Source organism: Mustela lutreola, chromosome 3, assembly GCF_030435805.1.
Source record: "Mustela lutreola isolate mMusLut2 chromosome 3, mMusLut2.pri, whole genome shotgun sequence".
Lineage (NCBI taxonomy): Eukaryota > Metazoa > Chordata > Mammalia > Carnivora > Mustelidae > Mustela > Mustela lutreola.
Window position 1 is genome coordinate 107,200,321 of NC_081292.1, and position 20,680 is coordinate 107,221,000.

The following is a 20,680-nucleotide window of genomic DNA, read 5'->3' on the forward strand; positions in this document are numbered from 1 at the left end:
CCGTGGTGGGGAGACCACCTGCCTTTCCAACACCAGGCCAGCATGGATATCTCTTGGCTGGCCAAGCCACTCATTCCTCCCTGCCCACTCCCAGACCGGCCACAGATGAGAGCCCATTCCAGCCTAGTGCTCAGAAGAAGCGAAATATTGTGTGAAGATAACATTCTAGCCTATCACGGTGGCTAAAACCACGGCGTCCCCAGCCACCAAGGGGGGGACACAGAATAATCCCGAAAGTGGGTATCAAGGGGAGGCCCAGTCTCTGCCTGGGAGGAAGGTCACATGAAGTTCACATGGAGCTGGCTCAGGATGACTGTCCCTCTGAAGGCAGGTACCCCCTATCCCAGAGCCCCGGGGCCTTGTCTTTTCCAAGGGAATGGCTCTTGGCAGTAGCAGGGGCTACAGGTGACTGTCCTCAAGGAGAGAGGAGTGCTGCCTCTGGACTACTGATGTGTAATAGACACTTCAGAAATGAAGCGAGAAAAAACAAGGAATTACTAGAGAAATAAATGAGAGAATGAATGAACGAACCATCTAATTCAATCCAATTTCAGGCGAGAAAAATCTAGGCTGGAGAGGGCAACAAACATGCCTAAGATCACATGCCCTGGGGGCAGGGCCAGCAGCTACTTCCTGAGAGCACCTGCTATGGGCCAGGCGCCAATCCCACGCTGGGGGGATACAGCCATGCACAAGCGGATAGGCCCCCGCCCTGGCGAGGCTGACAGCCTAGTCCGCCTCCCAAGTCCAGCCCCCGACCCCTCGTCCGTCCAGGGCCCTTCCTCACATCGAAATGGCAAAGAAGATGCACGGCTCTGGAACCTCGCTCACACCCCCGGGGAGGGGGCAGAGGGCTGCCCTGCAGAGCCGACTCGGCCTGTGCACCCTTCCACTCCTCCTCGGGAGGGCCGGAGCCTTCATTAGTAACGCTGAAGTAACTGACCCTCGTTATGGTGCCAGTCACCCGTGGGGGAGGGCGCCCGCATTAACCAATTCATCTCTCAGTGATTGATTAATTAAAGCTGAGCTTTTATAAGACACCCTCAGGTGGCAAACCACACTTTCCTAGGAGTGGAAGCCCAGGGCAGGGAGGGATGTCTTCTTCGGGGTGTCATGAGGTCTAGGCGGTGGGGGGAGGGGTGGTGCCCCAGAAAGCCAACGGGGACCCTTGATTGGAGCCCAGGCACTTGGTTGCCACTGAGGCAGATAGCATTGTGTTTGCCCAGAAGCTCCTATACGAAGCAGAGCTTTGCCACAAAGGCTGAACACTCAGGGCAAATTACAGGTCTTTTGAAATGCTATTGCATGAGTCACCTGTGGGGCACGGGGTGCTCTTGAAAGGGAGAAAAATAACAAAGGCGTGGCCAGGAGCGCTAGCTAGCTTTGGGTCTTAGCCCGCTGAGCCTGGGCTCTGCCCGTTCCCCTCTGCCTCGTTGCTCCATCAGGGAAATGGGTGAGTGGGGTCAGACCTCTCCCCACCCCCACCCAAACATGACTGTATTCCTTCATTTTAACAATTGTGTGCTGAGCCCTAATTCTGTCCCAGCCTCAGGACGGTGCAGGGGTGAATAAGACGGACCCGACCTTCCCTAGAGTCCAGGCAGGTGTGGGGGTGACCGTGCAGGTAAGATCATGGAGGGTGGGAATTCTGAGGCTTGGGGAGCCAGGGCTCTACTCCAGAGCCCCAAAGGGAGAAGCACAATCACCCAAGAGGGGGAGAAAAGGTGTTGGGGGCAGAAAAGGGTATTTGGAGACCCCGAGGTGAAGGTGGTGAGCTGTCAATGGGAACTGAAGCCTGAGTGTGGCAGGCAAGAAGCGGCCTGAGGGCTCCAGGTGGGGAGGTATGTGGCAGGCCTGGGGCCCTGGTGAGCCCATGAGCCACCGGACTTCTTCCTGGGGCCCGGGAGCCCTGGGAGGATTTTATGTAGGGGAGTGCAAGGGTCGACCAAGTATTACTTAAAATATTACCCAAGAAAGGTGGGAGCATGCCATGGGTGTATTTTGGAAAAAGACCTATGATTTGCCAACTGCAGGGTTGGCCTGAGACTGCCACCACCCAAACAGGCCCTCTGCCAGGGCCAAGGTGGCCCCAGCCCCTTCCTGGTTCCCACGACCAGCCCTCCCCCAAAGGTACGACGTATCTGCAATGGGTCTTTCCCTCCCACCCTTACCTACTCCCCCCTTCCCCGCCGAGGGATTTCTGCACCTCAGTCCACCCGCACAGTTAGTGCTGAGAGGGTCACCGAAGCTGCTCTCAAGTAGGGACCGAGGAGCCCTAGACAGAGCTGCGGGGTGTCCTCCGGGCCACCCCCACAGCGGGAAAGTTAGGAAGCAGTCTCAGAGACAGGGTGGCACACCTACCTGCTCACGGGGCTCCGAGGCCCTGGAAGAGGATGGTGGCCCCAGGAGCCTCATCTGTGGATGGGGTGAATGGCTGTGACTTACTGCCCTCCCAGGGCTTCTGGGAGAAATGAGACGACGCCCCAAAGCCCCAGCACAGAACCAGACCACACTCAGATTGTCCCCTGAGGCCTGGGGCCATACTCCTCCTGGGTTGATGGGGTTCCCGAATGGCCTAAAGACCAGGGTTCTCCGTGAGGCTCCGAGCTCCCCAGGGGGTGAAGATTCTTACACAGGCATGCCTGCCCACGCCCACGCAGACGCCCACGGGGGGGCCAAGGAGGGTCTCCCCTTCCCACCGGCAGACCCCAGGGCCTTGTGCTCCACCCAAAGGCCCCACAGTAATGAGGAAGGAGAGTGAGTCGGGCAAACCCAGCCCTCCCACACCCCTCGTTCCAGACCAGGGCTGGAATTAGCACCCAGGAACCCACCCTCACGCTCACCACCATCCCCTGAGGCTGGGGAGGGAGACACAGGGCTGAGAGGGACTGGGCAGGGGAGGCACAGGGAGCGAAGGTAGCTGGGAGGCCTGGTAGGAAGAAAGAGGTGAAGAGGGGGCACACCAGGAGCCTGCCCGGAGGGGTAGGTGAAGTTCTAGAGGAAATGTTTGAGGACACAAAGCCCTCTGAGCTAATGTGGACTTGGAGGGTCCCTGTAATTGTATGTGGGTAGTAACACCTCCTTCTATAATCCTCTCTCTCTGCCCCCCTCTCTCCCCTGGCTCAGTGAGGGGGTCTAAGAATCCATCTTTGAAATCCCACTTGCAAATGCACCCCGTGTGCATTTTCTCAGTGCCTCTGTGGGCCTTTGCCCCTGTCAGATTCTCTGGGGGTATGTAGTGACCTCGAACGGGTCCCCATGCAGTGGCCATTCTCACCAGGTGGGATCTGCAGGTGGGCAGGACCCTTGGGAGAGGGGGAAGGCTGGGGGACAGCTGAGGGCTTCTAAAAGGCCTCCCCAGGTCCCTTTGGCCCTAGAGCAGCTCTCCCTCCTACCTCCTCCTCCATCTCCCCCAGCCCCTGGGGCTTAAGGACCCCGAAGTTCTCTTGAGAACACTGAAGGGAGAGGAGGCAGCATCTGGAAGGCCACAGACGCCATCCAGCCCTGGAATCTCTATGAGGCCTCCAGCAAGATAGTCTACTTCCTGGGCCTCGACTCCTCATCAGTAAAATGGGTACACCTCACCTGCCCAACAGGGAGGTTTTAAAGATTAACCAGACAGTGTCGTGAAGCCATACAGCCAGTGACTGTAAATTCTCCGTAGATGTTAGCTAACATCATCCGCGTCACAGCCCCCAGGAGTATTCATTGAATGAATAACTTAGGACGAAAGAGTATAGGGGAGAGGGCCTCTCCGAGGAAGGGCAGGGCTCCGGCAGGACATCCCGTACCATTCCTAACACAGGGAAGACTTGGGAAACAGCAAGCGCTTGGAAGCCTGGCCCTGTTCTAAGCACCTCAATGCTCATGACAACCCCCTGAGCCTCTGGGCCCCATGGTAGGGACTGTCACTGCCCCCATTTTACAGACGAGGACACTGAGAGGCTAGGTCGGGCTATCATCACAAAACCAGGTGGGAGGACCCTGAGCAAAGGCTTCCGGTGCCTCTACTAAGGAAGATTGTCTAGACCGCCTCCACCACCACCATGGGGCCCAGAGGCAAAGCCACTGGCTTCCTGCCCGCCCTTCCCCATCCCCACTCATCTTTGCTTAATCCATAGTCTGTTTTCTAAGAATCAGGCCCAGAGGCATCACACCCACCTGGCCATGGAGGGAGAAGGGATGACACATGGATGGTGGTCCCCATAGCCAAAGAGAACAGCTCCAAGCACAGGTGGCATTGATATGCTAGGTTGGAGCCTTGGGCAGGAGTGGTGGGATGGTGGCATGGGGACAGAGAGAACCCTGAGCTCCAGCCTCCTCTCCCTGCCAGGTAGGCCCCAGAACAACTGTGTCTTCCCTTACCTGTCCCCCTGGGCAGCCCAGCAGCTGTAAGTGACTTTAGAAACAGCTCCTGGGGGGCCAATCCCAGCTCTGCCACTTATGGCTTCTGGGGGCCAATCCCAGCTCTGCCACTTATGAGCTGTGCCACCTTCAGTGAATGGCTTTCTCGGCCTTCATCTTCTCATCTGTCAAATAGGGATAATCATACTTGCTCCCACACTGACCGGGATGGTGAAGAGGACCGAGCTGACGATCCCCCAACGCAGAAGAACAAGCCCCCAGGTAAATATTTCTTGAGCAATGGAATGACTGGCCAGAGGGTACCATTTTACTTGTAAAGAATGGCTTCAGGGGTGCAGGGACACCATGGTGACAACCCCAGCCCCCATCTCTTGCAGTGAGTGGCCAGCGCAGGGCTACAGGGGTGGTGACACCACACAGGTCAGCCCCTGATCCAGCATGCCTGGCACCTGCCTAGCATGGGGGCAATCTAGATGCCAGTGGTGGTGGTGGGAGGCGGGGGACTTGCCAGCCACGGGCCAGATTTATAGATATAACTACCTCGATGAAATACACACAACCAACCATGTGACCACACCCTCCCATCACAGACTCCCAGCCCACGTGGCCTCACCCCCAACCACACACACACACACACACACACACACACACAGCCTCAGACACAGCCAACCACATGCCCCAAGATCGCACATACAGTTGCACCCCCCATGGCTCCCATGTAGAGTCACACCTGCAGTCACACCACCTCACTCCCAGCTCTCCCCGCCCCCACCCCCACCCTTGCACCACTGAGCTCACCCGCAACCACTCACCCACAGCCCCCATGCAGCCCACGGGCTCCAGGAACCTGCCACACCTGCCCGACCCAGGCCCAGGCCTCACCTACAACAGGCGCAGCTCCTCGTGCCAGGCCCATGGGTCAATCGTCGTTGGCTCCAAACATCCCACGAGAAGTTAGTATGGGTTAGGAGTCCTCCGGGAGCCTCTGCCTGCAGGAAGGGCATTGGCTTTCTGCTCCTTTGCCCACACGGCATCCTTTCTTTGGCCTGTAGTGTGGTCTTCATGACTTGGTGGCAGTCTACGCGCCCCCACCGCCCTTGTCCCTGCCCCTGAAGGAAGTCTAGGAAGCTGTAGGGATGTTCTGCCAAGCTCCTCACGGGGTTCCCCGCAAGAATTCCCACCGGGCCTTGCAGAGGGCATGCTAGGCGTGTGCTGGGCAAGCCTGAGTGCCCAGTGAGCTGGGGGCCTAGCCACGGTCCCAGAGCAGCCCAAGGCCCTCTCCTGGGCCTTGGTATGGACCCTCAGCCTTTGCACAGGTGGCAGTGGTGATGTCATACCCGGTAGCAGGACCATGGATACAAGCTGTGACGCACAACAGGCCCTCCTAAAGGCTGCCTCCACGTCGGGCTTCGCAGTAGGGGACCCACTCTGTGCTCCACGCTGAGCCCAACTCTCAGAGGACTGGGAGGGAAAACAGGCATAGGACATCCCTGGAGCCTCTGTTTAGTGGACCCTCCATCTGTCCATCTGGGAAATAGGGGAAAACCGAAGGGTGGTGGGTGTGGCCACCACACCCCATGCCCCATTTCCCCAACCTCAGACTTGGCTCCACGGAGTCACTGAGGACTTCAGGCAAGGATGAATCAACATGGTAGGTTCTCACAAATCACAGGGGGTGGGTGGTGGGGCCATCTGAGGCAGGTCTCGTAGGCTGGCTGGCCCTGCCTGACCCATTGGTCACATGAGAGGATAACAACCTGGTGCTCTGAAGAAGAGAAATAGGGATACGGGGGAAGGAAGAGGAACCTTAAAACAGACCAGGACAGCCCAGGGTCAGAGACACTGGACCCGGAGGACAGCGTGGGAGGTTACTCTCTGGCCTGCAATGTGGGGCTCCAGGGCCATACCCCAGAGAGAAGTGTGCCCTCAGGCCAGGCCCACTGAGAAGACAGAGGCAGAGAATGGGAAAGGGCAGTAGGTAGAAAAGGACCGAGAACTGAATAAGAAGGAAGGAACAGGGGAGCCTATGGCCACAGAAGCATGGGAAGGAAGCAGCATATCCCAACTCTGAAAGAATACTTAGCCCCGGGCCCAGGGAGCGGACCTGTCTGTCCTCATTGCACCTGTCAGGAAAAGTTACTACTAAATGCCGTTGTCCCACCGGGGCCAGAGCCCACAGGGGCCCCTGCCAGCAAAGGGCAGCAGAGCACCACTCAGTCCACTGGCCTCGTGACCTCAGAGTCCCAGACCCTTCCTGGGGCTACTGTGGGATCCATGGGCCACGCTGTGAAGCTCAGTCCCAGGAGTGGGCCCCAGAGGTGCTCAATATCCCAAAGAGTAGAGGCACCCTGGTGACTCACACTGCCCACCCCAGAGGCTGCCAGCAAAGATTCTGGGGCCAGGGGTGGGCAGCAACTGGACTAAGGGCCTAGAGCAACCAGCAGCTGGACGTAGCCCACTGGAGAGAAGCAGCTGGATCCCAACTTACATCCCAAATGCCCAGGCCAAGCCTATCTTTATGAAATTTTCTTCTTTGTCCCTATTGATTGTATAGTGTCTGAAGATCATGTAGGTCAATACTTACAGTCCTCAGGAAAAAAGGCTGGTAGAGCAATAGTTCCCTCAGATAGGCAAAGGATGGAGACAGAAGCCAGATACCACCTCCTGCTACCAGTGGGCTGTGCCTCTTGTGATATGTCCCTCTCGCTGCCTGCTGCCTCCTTCGGTTTTCCCATTGTAACCTTAACGGGGTTAGACCAATCTGTAAGACCCTGCCTGCTCAAATGTCCTGAGATTTTCTGGGAAGACCACATGTGATCCAAAAACCAAGGAGCAACCCCAGGGCCTCAGATGAAGGCACTGCCTTAGGGCTGCAGTCTTCCCCAGAATAGGTGGGCCAGCTGGGGCACTTGGCTTCTAGTGCCCAGCGTTCCTGTCCCAACTCTGTGACCTCAGGCAAGCTCTGAACCTCTCTGAGCCTCAGATTCCAAGCTCTGGAAAATGATGAAACCATGTCCCCAAAAAGCACGATACCCAGCAGCCCTTCATGGGTCTGCTGAGTCCTACCTGCCGTAAGGGCTGGACCTTTGTCACTACAAAAACCACCGCCACTACCTACTCCCAGTTAAATTCCCAGCAGGCAATGACAATCAGCATACTCATGGCCTCATTTCTGTTTCACCCTCCTGTCCTAAGATCCCAGCCTCTTCTGGGTTACAGTCACCCATATTAGTGAATGGAGGTGGGTGTGGAGGTCAGGTGGGCTTCTCTCTTCCAGGTTTTACATTTCCTTCCAGGGATGTGGGGAGTGGGCTTAACCAGCACTTTCAAGTGGTAATAGATGTGGGTCTGGTAGAACATAATTAGTCTTGGGACCAGGAGAGTAAACAAATGTGTAATTCATGAATTTGCTAATTGTCCTTCATTTTGATCTTCTGCCATTTTTCCTAGACTCTCTGACTGACATCCGTGCTCATGGCAAGGACTCAGAGAGGGCCAGGAGCGAGCTGTGGAGGCCAGGGGCATCAAAGCTGGACACCCAGCCCATGCCCTCTCCCGGCCACGGCCTCCTGCCCATGCCCTGCCCCCCGCCCCCCCCCCCCGTCCCCGTGGCTCCCCCAACACCACACAAGGCAGGAAGCCCGTGGCACTCGATCTTTTATTTTCTTAAACTGTACACAGATGTAAAATACTTTAACAGCAAGTCTATGGGAAAATTGTTTGGTTTTAAATTATTATGAAACAGAACCTAAGGGGAGCTTTATTAAATAAACATAAAGGTGGGGATTTAAGGACGCACACCTGCATTCTACCATAGTCATTTTTTTTTTCTGTACCTTCTGGGTGTGTAAAGATAGAAAAGACACATCAAACTGAATAAACAAAATCCATTTATACCCTGAAACGTTGGCAGGCCACTCAAGGGATTGTTCAGAACGTCTACCTCATAGAAGATGGCCTCACCATCTAATAAAAATTAAAACTGATCTGTTGGCCTCTTTGGTTCCAAAATTATGTATAATACATTTAACTGTATTTTTTTTTTTTGCTGCTATAAAAATAACTTCTTTTTTCAAATGGCAGTTTCTGACTAATCATGCAACTAAATCAGTGCAAACATTAAAAGCAATCATTCGCTTAAAAAAGAAGCAAAGGATTTCATTTCAAGTATAAAAAATATAAAAAGAGTCGTACGAGTCCAGTTTCGTCTAGTGTGGGTCAACCCTTTAAATTGCATAGTTCACGCGGCACCTGGGCCTCTGGGGGCCGAGCGAGTTCAGTGCTCTGCCAAGGGCCACTCCTGGACACACGCAGATGGGCAAGTGCAAGATCACGGGCGTCAGGCAAGTCAGCAAGTGCTAGGAGGGGCGGGCGGGCAGGCGAGCAGGCGGGAGGCGGGGGGGCACGTCCATGGTCCACCCTGGTGGCTGGGACCCATGCAGGCAACTTCTGTAAAGCAGCTGAAAGCCTTCCCCGGCTCTCCCAGACCAGCTACACTGCTCCCCTCCCACAACCCTGCTGGGGCGGGGAGAGGGCACCCCCCTCCATGCCTACCAGCATTTCCAGAATGCCTCCACTCCACCCTTTCCTCCTCCTCTGGGCTCATTCCCTTGCCTTGGGGTCATTTCCCCCCCAATCCCAACTAGTCCTGGAGGAACATCCCCAGTGAAGGGCACAGATTGCAACTTTTATTTTCTTCCCTTGAAAAATGACTCAAATCTTAAGTTAAAGGTCCTACCTGGTAGAAAAGTCCCTTTTCAATGATGCAACTGGAATGTGTGACCTGTCTGTCAACTGCTAGTGATCAGTTAAAGCATCAAATTAAGATCCTTCTCCTCTCCCTCCCTCCCTCCCCCCAACACACACACACACATATAAGTCACGCCAGGGACCCAAGCGACAGTCAAACGGTCATTGCCACGGCTCCATGGTCTCTGGCAGGTTATGTCCATTCCAGGCCTCTTTCCCTCTACAAGGCTGGGAAAAGCCAGGCTTCCCCTGGTCCTGCAGCATGAAGGATCCCAGGCAGGGAAGGAAGCCAGCATGTCTGAGCCAGGAGATGCTGAGGCCTGGCGGGCCTTGCACACAAGCAAAGGGGGACACACAGCCCTCCTGCCTGTTCATACACTTCCCACCCCTGCATCTGCTCTTCCTCTCTGTGGCTCCCGTGCTCCCTCTCCCTCTCTCTCTTTCTCTCTCTGTGTCTCTGTCTTTGTGCTTTTATGTGTGCTCCGAAGGCGTGATTCAGAATGGCCGGGCCAGCTGGTGGGAATGGTGGCTGCTCACCCCATTCTCTCCGACTGACAGGCATTCGTAGCTAAGCTGCCCTTTGTCACCGCATCCATTTGCTGGTATCCCAGAGGCTGCCGTGTGGGTGGCAGGACGCGTCTGGCTGTGCGCACCTACGTGTGCATTTGAAAGTATCTCGTGTCAGTTGAGCGTCCGAGCTCTGGCTTGGACTGATTTGCTCGATGAAGTAGTAGGAAAAGATTTCAGGCCTCACCCTGGCACCTGCTGGGCAGCCCGACAGAAGGACCGCACTCGGCTGGCTGGGCAGCCGGTTCCCACAGGGGTCGGAAGGAGCCCTTCCAGGGGCCCCATCCTCGTGCCCCCTCGCACCCCCTCCCCCCACAGCCGCAGCCCTGCCGCGGTCAGGCGCAGCCGCACTCCTCCACGATCATGTTGGGCACGTCCCGCTTGACGATGTTGTACTCGTCGTCGAAGTAGAGCATGGACATGGTGCTCAGCTTAGTGGGGATGCAGCAGGAGTTCACCGTGCCAGGGTTGAGGCCCCGCATGCGGTACTGGTTCACCACCGCCGTGTGGAAGGACGAGGCGGAGCCAGGGACCCCTGCCAGGTAGGCCGGGCAGCTGCCCTCACAGTAGTTCCCGTAGTAGCCGGTGGGCGCGATGATCCAGTCGTTCCAGCCGATGAGGCGGAAGTCGATGAAGAACTGTTGCCTGCAACAGAGGTTGGTCCGGCCATCGCACTCCAGGCCCCGCTTGCGGATGCGGTGCCTGCTGTCTCCCAGCCGGGCCTGCACCACCACGAAGGGCCGGTGCGACTCCTCGCCCGGGTCCACAAACACCGGCACCACGGCCAGCTCCGGGCAGCCGTCGCACTGCACGTCCAGGTTGAGCCGCCGCTCGCCGCGCTCAAACAAGGACTGGATGGCCTCGGTGAGTGGGAAGGTGTGCCAGCCGCTGCGCTTGAGGTCCACCTTCTTCTCTACCACGTCCCACTGGTCGCCGTGGCCCTGCTCCTGGAAGTATACCTTGACCCGCACCTTCCTCCGGCTGCCCTTCTCCAGGACATAAGGCAGGAGCTTCAGGTAGAGCCACAGGCTGGCCTGCACCACAAAGAGGTTCTGGTTGCCTTCATTGGAGATGAAGAAGTACAGACGGACCCGGGAGGAGGCCAGGCCATCTGCGGAGAAGTGGGAGAGCAGGCCAAGTTAATTCAAGGAGAACACGAGGCAATGGGGAAAGACACTCAGCGGTGTGATGCTGGAATGCGAACTTGCCACACAGCTGGGAAACGTTATTGACCAGAAAGACTGTTCCTGGGGCCAGGGCCTCTGAGTGCAACCTGGGAGAGGCAGAAAAAAGCGCTTTCCATTGAGAAACACCCAACCCGCTTGGAGCTGGAGGGTCCGGTGGGCCTCTAAAATTCTGCCTCACCTCTCCCCAGCCAGGGCTCCCTGGAGACAGGCTGTCAGGCCTCAAAGCTCAACAGAGGAACTTGTCAGAGGGCCAAGATCTTAACAAGTTGTTATGGGTATCTGTGAAATCTGAAAAACAAAACCAGGATCCTGAGGATTTGGGGGTGGGTTGTGTCAGGAGAGAGGTTGGTTTTTTGTTTTTTGTTTTTTTGTTTGTTTTTTTTTTTTTTTGGTTAACTCAGGGCATTGCAAAATCGAGCTGAGCCACCTACAGCCTCTTCCCAATGTTTACCTAAGCATGATCTGATCCAACCCCCAGTGGAACCTCCACGGCAAACAAGCGAGCTCTGCTCAGATTTCTGACACAAGAAGGTGTGCTTTGCAGGCTGCAAAGTGCAGCCCTCGCTTCTGACAATTTCCAAGTTTCAGCCTTGAAACTTGAGGTCCACTCTGTTTGGGAGATGCTGGCTCCCCATTAAGGGCATGTTAATATCGTCAAGGAAAAGGGGGAACTGCCTTGTTAGTTTCCTTCATAATTCTGCTCAACAAGAAGAGAGGCCATGCCAACCTAGACACAACTACTCTCTCATGGTACATTTCAGTGACTTCTGGCAATCTGTACTTTTTTCTTCTTTCTCCTCTTTTTTTCCCCCCCAGGAAGAACAAATAAGGCAACTGTGTGACCATGGCTGGTTTTATCAAAACTCCTACCACTGCCTTGCAGCCCCCTCCTCAGGCCTCGCCTGGCTCTCTAATAACACTGACATCTGACTTTGAAATGGGGGAAAGTGCAGCCTTAAAAGCTGGTCTTGGACGAGCTGCCTGTGACCTGAATCTGTTATTTATAAGTCAAAGAGCTGGCTCCGTGAATCGGACCAGAAATACACCAGCCCCCGCTGTCATTTTGTGCCACCGGGACCAAAAGGCCTTCTCGACCTTCCAGAATCACATTTCTACTCTGGGCCCCAAAGCACCTTTTAATCCAAGCTCTCTAATTGCATGTAGAGCTTTCCCTGACTCGGTGGGACAACTAAAACAGCAATGCATTTCTTTCTAAGCACAAACCAGCCCGATTGTCTCTGCTTTTCTCCACACCCGGCCATGCAAAACTTTTCATCCCTTTTCATCCCCAGGCGGCACCAGGACCGTCTGCCTGGGAGGATGGGGGGCATTTTCAGCCTGGTGACACAAGCGTCCCCCCCTCTACAAGCTCCCTGCCCACCCCCGCCCTGCCCGCACCAGGGCTTCCCCCTCTGCGACCTTCTCCGCAGTCCCCTCCGCACAAATGGGGCTGAGCTCCAGGCACAAAAGCCAGCCTGGCTCATTCAAGTCCTGAAAAGGACAGCGGAGTGGAAAGCACTTGCAGCATTTCAGCGCGGGCACATTTTCCTTCTTCTTTTAAAGTTCTGAAAGATTTTCTGTCTCTCGATTATTATATTTAGACAGCGGTAGAAATTTGCAATCCGGGGCCGGGAGAAAATTCCAGAAAGGACTCCTACCCTTTGTTAACTACGAACTCTGCGGCTCTCAGGCAAGGGGGCTGCTACCGCTGCCAGGAGAGCCGAGAGGCACCGGGCTGCCCCCCGAGCCGAGCCGCGTCTTTCTCTGCGTAAATGATGGGACCTGTTGAGAAGCCTGCCTTCCGCCCGATTCCGGTGCCCACACAATCGGAAGAGAGGTTGCCTAGCTCTCCCCAGTGAGGCTTCAGCAATCCTGGCAAGCCCACGCTGCCCGGCGATGGAAGCGGCCCCGGGGCCTCTCACACAGGCGCGCGCGCGCGCGCGCACACACACACACACACACACACACACACACACTTCTCCGGCCCACGGATATCAACAAGCACACACATCTCCAACCACACTGCTAAGCCTACACTCCGATCGTGGGAAACAAAAACATTAAGCAATCACCAAGCAAGTGCCCGCGGAGCCAGGGCCGCACGCATCTGCCGGGAGGGGGATGCACGCCCAGAGGCGCTGGGGCCCGGTTTCAGAGAACAGGGGTGGAGGGCAAGGCGTTCAGCGACGGGGACGGGGGAGCAGGAAGAGGTATGCTGCCCGGGGTGGTGGGGGGCGGGTAAGAAGACGGCAACCAGGACGGGGCGCACAGGGCCAGAGGGGAGCGGCAGGGCCGAGAGTCCGCGTTGCACCCAGGGTGCGCTGGCTGGGGCGGCCAGACGGGCAAGGAGAAGGGGGTGGGAGAGGGTGAAGAGGGGGTGGGGAGCGAGGGCCGCATCTGGCCGCCCGTGGAACCAACCCACCTGTCTCCGCGAAGCTGATGATCTCCGAGACGCGCTCCTGGCCGTCTGCGCCCGGGCTGGCGTGGCCGTCGAGGTGCGGGATCTCCACACGGCCGTCTTCGCGCACCTTGCCCGCGTGCAGCTTGCGCAGGGCCGTGACCATGGCGGCCTTGGGCACGGCATGCGTGATGTTGGGCCGGCCCCGCATCTGCAGGCGGCTCAAGATGTGCCGTTTCACCGCCTCCAGGAAGTCCCCGTCTACCCGGCCCAGCTCCTCCGGCCGCCGGAAGCCGCCGCACGACGTGCAGGTGTCCTGCGAGCCGCCGGGGGCTCCGGGCGGCGGGGGCGGTGGCGGCGCGGCAGGCGACGGAGGGGGCGTGGGCGAGCCCCAGGCCTCGGGCCCCAGCCAGCCGGCCGCCAGCAGCAAAAGGCAGGCGGCCCCCAGCGCCCGACCGGGCAGCCCGTCCATGGTGCGCCGCTGGCGACGAGGGCGCCCGCCGCGAGGCGAGCCGAGCCGAGCGCAGGGCCGGGCTCCGGGCTCCCGGCGCGCCGCCCCGCCCCGCCCCCGCCCGCGCCCGCCCGGGCCTCCGCCCGCCCGCCGGGAGGGCCGCCGCCGGCTAGCAGGGGGAGGGGGCCGGCCGGGCCGCGAGGGTTCCCGCGCGGCGGGGAAGGGGCGCCGAGGGCCGCGGGGGCCGGAGAGGCGCGCCGGCGAGGAGAGGGCCGGAGGGTCACTGCCGCGCGGGCGTCTCAGGGCGCCTCGGCATCTGCAGCCTTCCCCCCATCCTCTCCGCGTCGGGGCCCCGCAGCCCCCAGCTCCGGTGAAGCGAAAGCGGCGGCAGTGGCGCCTCGGCCGCCGCGCGGGGAAGGTGGCGAAAGGGCCGGTCGACGCAACTTGGCCGAGACGGAAGCGAAGACGCCGGAGTCCCCGGAGCGGAGCCGGGCGCGGCTTGGCGCGGCGCTGCGGCGGGCGCTGCGGCGGGGCCCCGCGCTCGCACCTGAGCGCCTAGGAAGGGCCGCGGCCGCCGGCGACGGGCCGGTAGTCCTCGCCTCGGGCCGGCGGGCGGGCGGCGGAGCGGGGCGAGCGCAGTGGCGGGAGCGCCGGGGAGCGCTGGCCGCGCGGGCCCGCTCAGAGGCGGCGCGGAGTCCCCGGCCGCGGGCCCTGCAGTCCTCCCGGCGCGTCACACGGCAAAGTTGTCTCTAGGCTCCCGGGGCGCCGCATCCACCGGCGGGCGGGCCGGCCGCTGCGCGCTCGGCCGGGGCCTCCGCTCCGCCCGCCTTCTCGCTGCCTCCCTCCCTCCGCCTGCCTGCGCGGGCCGGCTGGGCGCGGGGCGCCGTGCGAGGAAGGCGAGGTGGAGGCTGGGCCCTTCTCGCCCCTGTCTCTCCTGCCTGCTGCAGCGGCGGCGAGGTCGGTTGGAGCGTCTAAAAGTCTCGCAGCGTTCCCGGGTGCGGGTGCCCTAGCTCGCTCTCCCACTGGCACACGCCGCAGGGCCGAGAGAGCGGGAGGGTGGCGGCCGCGTCCCTGCGCCCGACCGCGACACAGTGCGGAGCCTGCCGAGGAGTTCTTCTCTTTGCCCTCTCTTCTTTTACTCTCCTCGTTTTTTCTCCCAAGGGGGGGAAAAAAGGCCGTACAATCTCCGTATGTGCGCGCGCGTTGAGATAGACGTTGGCATAAAAAAAAAGGGGGGGGGGTGGTGAGCTAGTCTCCTCGTCCTGGCCATGCGGGAGGAGGCTGTCCGTGCCTCCCCGCTCCGGCTGCCCCCCCCGGGGGGGGCGGAATCTGTTCAAGTCGCTGCCGCCCGCTCCCCACGCCCACCCCCGCTTCCCCCAGCTTTTTTTCCTTTCTGCCTTCGCGGGAAGGAGGAGCGAGCCGGCCCGCTCCCCTCCCCCCCACACCCCCGCAATGCCCGGCCACTTTTGCTGTCTCGAAACTTTCCCACCACGTGGGCGCCCCGGACCCTCGCCCAGCTGGGTGGCGGGCGACACCGACGGGCTCCCGGCCCAGGACCACGGTGCTTGCCCTCTCCCCGCGGTCGTGCAGGCCCTGCCCTCGCCCCTGCCCCCGCCTTCCGCGACCGAGAGAAGCAACTCGCCGCCGCGGCCGCCTCCGTCCCTCCCGGGGTGCACCTTCTCGAGCTTTGCGAGGCGGGGGCGGCGGTGCGGCCGCTGGCTGGATCCGCGGGTGGATGTCGCTCCCGGGCTGCAGTGCCCTAGTCAAGCGCCCCGGGCCGCCCGAGCACTGAACGAGGCATGGGCCCCCGCGGGCTGGAGGGGTAGAGGAGGCGGTGGCCGTTGGAGGCCTGGCCAGCCGCAGCCTCTGCCTGCTCCAAGTCCCAGGAAAATCCTCAACTGTGTGGGGAACCGGCCTCGCGGCAGGAAGGCCTCTGAGCCCCAAGACTTGCGGGGCTGACGAGGTCTCCGACATCACTGCCTCCCTCCCCCAAGTGATCCATTCCGGTCTCAGACAAACCGGGGTTCCAGTGGACTCTCAGCCACCGCCAGCCTTGTAGGAGGGACCTTGGGAAGTCTTCACCCTCTTGTCTTTATCTCGTCACCTGTCATGGGGGACAGTAACACCTGTGTCACACCTTGGGAACTCCAGACAAGGTATCTTGGTCACGCTCCTCACAGAATCCTGTACACTGTGATTCTAAGGCATAGTTTCTTGTGTGGCCCATACCAAGCGGCGGTGTCAGTGAACACGGAACACCCAAACTATCCAGAACCCCAAGTGCTGCCGTTCCTTCTGTCCTTCCTTACGCCCCCACCTGGGCACAGAGTAGCACAACAGTGTCCACAGGGTGCAGCACCCCGAGGCCAAGGAACACCACCCTGTCCCATCCCCTTACTGCCCAGACCCCCACCCACTCCACAGGCAAGACTGTGAGGAGGGAGCAGGATGGGAGGTCATTCTGGCTTTCCCAGGACCTGGGGGAACTTAAGCTGGAACGTGGCATCCAGCTTAGCGTTCCCCACACTCCCTGAGCTGAGAAGCTTCAGGCAGCCGCTTCAGGCTGGCTCCTGCCTCTGCGGAGCTCAGCCAGGACTGCAGCCCCGCTGAGGCCCGCAAGTCTGGAGGCCGAGCGCCCCCTCCCTCCCAACCCGAGGAACCGACCTGAAGGTGCTTGGCGGTGTGGGACAACATTGGACCTGATACAGGAAGTCAGAAGCAGGGGCCCAGGAGGGTCCCCACGATGGCAGCCCTTCTGCCTCCTTGGAGCTGTTTCCAGAGCCCAGCTCTCTGCTATTCCCATCCACACAGCATGCTCTAGCCTCTGGTTCCATCTCCTTCACAATCCCCCCAGCCCATGGAGGCTGTGGTCTCTGGGCAGGAAGGAGGTGCTTTGGCACCGCAGGACTCTGAACCAGGCTGCATCCACCTCTGCGGCTTTGCTTGCCTCTCCACCAGGCACACAAGCTCTGGTTCTCTGGGTCTTTCCATCACCACAGCCACCAACCACTTGGCGCACTCCTTCTGTCTTGGAGACCCAGCCCCATCTCTCCTCCTTGGTGAAGCTCACCATGGCCCTCTTGTGCCCTGAAGAGTTATTTGCCGTATTAGGCTCCTCGCCCCAGTGCCTGGCTGTTATCCCTTTGCCTCTCTGTCTCTTTTGTGGGACCTGGACTCCTGGATGACAAGAACCAGGTCTCATGGGTTGCCTCTGATGCCAAATCAAGGGCAGTTTATTGAACTAATGCTTGGTTGATTGAATGAGTGAATGAATGAATGAACGAAGGAATAAGTCCTTAAGCCAGTGAAGAATTGAGCACCCCGCACTCCCCAGTAGCCTCACAACAGCCGTCCTTGCCTGTCTGGCTCCCACCGTTCTCACTGTGAGCCTCACCGGGGCTGGATAGGACTGAGTTGGGGGGGGGGGGCTCCACATCTTTGGGAAGATCCCAACATCCTACTCATTGAGTGGGCTCTGGGAGGGGCAGAAGTCACTTCATCCTTGCTAGTAAGAGGAGGGAAGAGGAGGTTGAGAGGAGGGTCCACACTTTGCTGGCCTGGTGGAGAGCTGTCAGCCCCGCTGTCAGTCATCTGCTGGGAGGGAACTGGGTCAAGCGGTAGTCAGAAACCATCTGCTCGAGAAGCTGGGATTATCCCGCCCTCTGCTGATCCCCCAGCCCACAGGAGCCAAGGGTGTAAATTGAGTTCTTCCAGATCACCTTGTGCTTGTGGGGGGAGGAGCCCCCCATCTCCTACTGAGGGGCAAGGACCTGTTTCTGTTGCTTTAAGGCCTCTTTTAGCACTGGGCTCTGTCCTCCTTGAACGGTGACCTCAGCCTTCAGTCCCAGCCAGAGGTGTGACCATGCCTGTCAGTTTTGAATGCAATAACGCACATCAGTGTTGCAGCCAGTGCCCTCCTGCAGGATCAGGTCACCCCCCCCAACATAAACACTACCACAGAATGCTGGCTCCCTGCCACCAAGGAGGAGCTCGGGCCCCATGGGGAAGGCAGGAAGAAAACATGGCAGCGTCATGGAGCAGGGCACACAAAACCTGAGAGGGCTTCCTCTAGGAGGCACAGGCATGTGCTCTCATGACTCTGTTTGGGTTAGTTATTTTGCATAAGTCACAGTTAAGTGTCAATTGAGGGATACTGAAAATGTTCACAAGTGACAAAGGAAACCATAAATGAGCCTCAGAGCACGTTTGCTAAAAGGGAACCCAGGTGCAGCCCTTGCATGGCCCCCGCAGCATGTGGGATGAAGAGAAAGCCCTCACACCGATGGCACTGGGGACATGGGCTGAAAAGAGGCCTTTGGCACAGTTGGGCTGGGGGACATGCTGGTCACTTTTCCAGCGCTGGCCGGGGAGCCCCTGTGGACAGACGTCACTGTCCCACATCACACCTCTCCAGAGTGGCTCAGTGTCTGAATGGAAGGAGCCGCAGGGCTGGACCAGACAAGATGTTCTGTCCACCTGGCAGTTCAAGACACGGGCGTGGAACAAACCTGGAGGCAGGGGTCGAAGCAGGACACTGCCATGGGGCCCCCCAAAGGGACAGGAGCCAAGCTGGCCTTCGGAAAAACTCAGACACCAGCGTGGTGCCCCTCAGAATACCCTCCCTCCCTCCTCTCCCCACACCACTGAGGCTACCTCATGCTTTCAAAGTCACAGAAGCAAGTCCCTGACAAGAGAGAGTGTGGGGAAAGGTGATTTTGAGGTGACAGCCCTGTACTTCTCACCAGAGCCACTGGATGGCGCCCACCTTTGGGGAACCCCACCAGGTATACACCCCCTTACATTCTGCTGTGGCCTGGGGAGGAATGCTTGTCACCTCTGAAACATGAGCTCCAGGACTGAGGCCATCTGTGCCCTTCATCTGTAGCTGCCCGGCACCCAGCACAGCCCAACTCTGGGACTGCTGACAAACTAGCCAGTTCTTCCCGCATAACTGAGGAAGGCGCTGAGGCGCAGGAAATGTCGTCTGATCAGTGGGTCTGGAGTTCACACAACAACTCCCAAGTTCCAGTTGGCCTGCACACGGGGCACAGCACACAGGCTTCCCTCCTCTTTCCCACCCAGGCATAAGCATGCTGACCCAGCCAATCCCTAAACCAGGTTGTCATGCAAAACCTGGGTGTAGGGCTCCCTCACCCAGTCATTTCTTCTCAGTGGACTCATTCAGCAACCAGTCCCCTAACATCTATCATGTGTTAGCAAGAATCCTAGAAATCATTGTGTCCCCGGACCCATTCTCAGTATGACCAAGGTGCTGGGAAGAAGCTTGCTTGACAGGACCTGGTACCATGTCCCATGTACCCGTGTACGACGAAAACCCAGTGAGCTAGTTATTTTGCAACTAACAAAAGCAAAATGGAGCATTTCGAAGGTCTCCTTGCTTTGGGTCCCCAAGTCCAACCATGTCTACTTCAGGAACACTCAAGTCCAAGCACGAAATTCTCCTTAAATAGCACTCCACAGTTCTTAGCTGCTCTTGAGCTTCAGAGCTGACCCTTGCATCCATACCTTGGAAAATGAGAAGTCACCCACCTGTCCAATGAGCCTCCAGCAAAAAACCAATCAGGTACAGCCAACCCAACATAGCATTTCTTAGGTTCTCACAGGTGACAGAAAAAAACAGGGAAATGATTCTTGTAGATGGGTATAGGTAAGACATCCTTTCTGCTAAAAAGCAACGAACAGATTAATTCATTATGTATCTAAAAACTGAAAACCTTTATGTCCAATAGTCAGTATGCACCAACCCGCCCCCACCCCCACTCCCACCGCCCGACCCCAGTGCACCTTGGTACTCGGTAGTCACACCAATCCAGACCTGCCAGGCTCTCACGGTGAAGTAGTTTAGAAAGAGAGCCACCATGACGTTACATTTTACGAAAGATCACACCTTCCTTACATAAGACTCTGATTGAATTCTTGGTGCTAGTAAAAGGGTCTCTGTCTTGCCATTGAAGGGAATTCTGCAGGGGGAACCACTGTGGTTGTAGAAGAAGAAAAAAAATAGGATCATACCAGCTCAATCCCTGGCCCAGCCCAGGCCTATTGCTGGCTCATAAAGCTGTGTTAATTTCAAGCGCTCCAAACTGAGCCCTTTCTCTCCCTCCCGGCACTGGGCATTCTCACTCGACACACACTCATCTGTGCTGCTCTCCCCAGTTTTCGCTTCTGTGTTCCGCACCCCCCTTCCCCCTTTCTCCCCCCTACTACCGCCAGAGTCAGGTCTAATCCAAGAAAGGAGGGATCTCTCATCCACCCCCTGGGCTCAAACACACTCAGCTCTTTCCCTACATTTCCTTTCCCATACATCACATTATGATTGAAATGCTGGAAAAACAAAAATGAATATAAAGAGAATGATCAGATTTTTGTTCATGGATAAATGTATTTATATCTAATTAGGAGACTTCACTGTGAAGGGGGTACAGTGTTTTAGCTCTGCCTACAGAAGGACAAATACCTAGGTAGCACTCATTCTCCAAGTTGGTAGAAGATGCCCAGAGTCGGTCCCCATTAGTGGTGCCAATAGTACCATGAGCAGAGCTCAGGCTAACAGGCAGCGTCCCCGGGGCTCCCCTTGCCAGTGGAGCCTGTCTGCCCAGAGTTTTTTTCATGCAAGTTGGTCTTAAGCCAGGGATTTGAGAAGATTTGCCCTTCTCCACCTTTCCAAAAAAGGAAAGAAAGATATAACAATATAGATACAGATGATAGAGGGTTATAGACATATATAGCTAGATGATAGATGATAGATAGATAGACAGATAGATGAGATCAATAAGGAAAAAGCATCTTTAAGATGAAGAAATCCAAACCGTTAAACTTCCATTTGACCTTCATCTCCCTGAGAGTGCCTAACGCTTCTCATACCCCCACAACTTCCTACTGATTCAGAAATAACAGCACAGAGCAAGGAACTTAATTAAAAATAAAAAGAAGAAGCTGCCA

General features: G+C 57.6%; 1 protein-coding gene and 1 long non-coding RNA gene across 3 annotated transcripts; one reads left to right on the forward strand and one right to left on the reverse strand.

Annotated features, from left to right (window-relative positions):
* The first annotated feature begins 1,390 nt into the window (after nt 1–1,390).
* Nucleotides 1,391–8,011, forward strand: LOC131826916 (uncharacterized). 2 transcript variants are annotated; one of them, XR_009351807.1, is made up of 4 exons: nt 1,391–1,453; nt 1,547–1,624; nt 4,541–4,626; nt 7,816–8,011. It is a non-coding gene; the product is annotated as an uncharacterized LOC131826916 (long non-coding RNA). The 2 variants fall into 2 exon arrangements; XR_009351806.1 differs by having other exon boundaries at nt 1,398–1,624.
* On the reverse strand, nt 8,005–15,065 carry INHBB (inhibin subunit beta B). The gene is made up of 2 exons (XM_059166614.1): nt 13,291–15,065; nt 8,005–10,792 (listed from the first exon to the last, which is right to left on the reverse strand). The coding sequence occupies exons 1-2, from the start codon at nt 13,736–13,738 to the stop codon at nt 10,017–10,019; spliced, it is 1,224 nt and encodes a 407-aa protein (XP_059022597.1). The 5' UTR covers nt 13,739–15,065; the 3' UTR covers nt 8,005–10,016.
* Between the last annotated feature and the right edge of the window lie 5,615 nt (nt 15,066–20,680).

What these genes read in the sequence shown, in the direction of transcription:
- INHBB (XM_059166614.1), bottom strand. Translation starts at nt 13,738, where the DNA reads ATGGACGGGCTGCCCGGTCGGGCGCTGGGGGCCGCCTGCCTTTTGCTG. An exon ending in CATCAGCTTCGCGGAGACAG is followed by an intron (nt 10,793 to 13,290) that starts GTGGGTTGGTTC and finishes ACTTCTCCGCAG; the next exon opens with ATGGCCTGGCCTCCTCCCGG.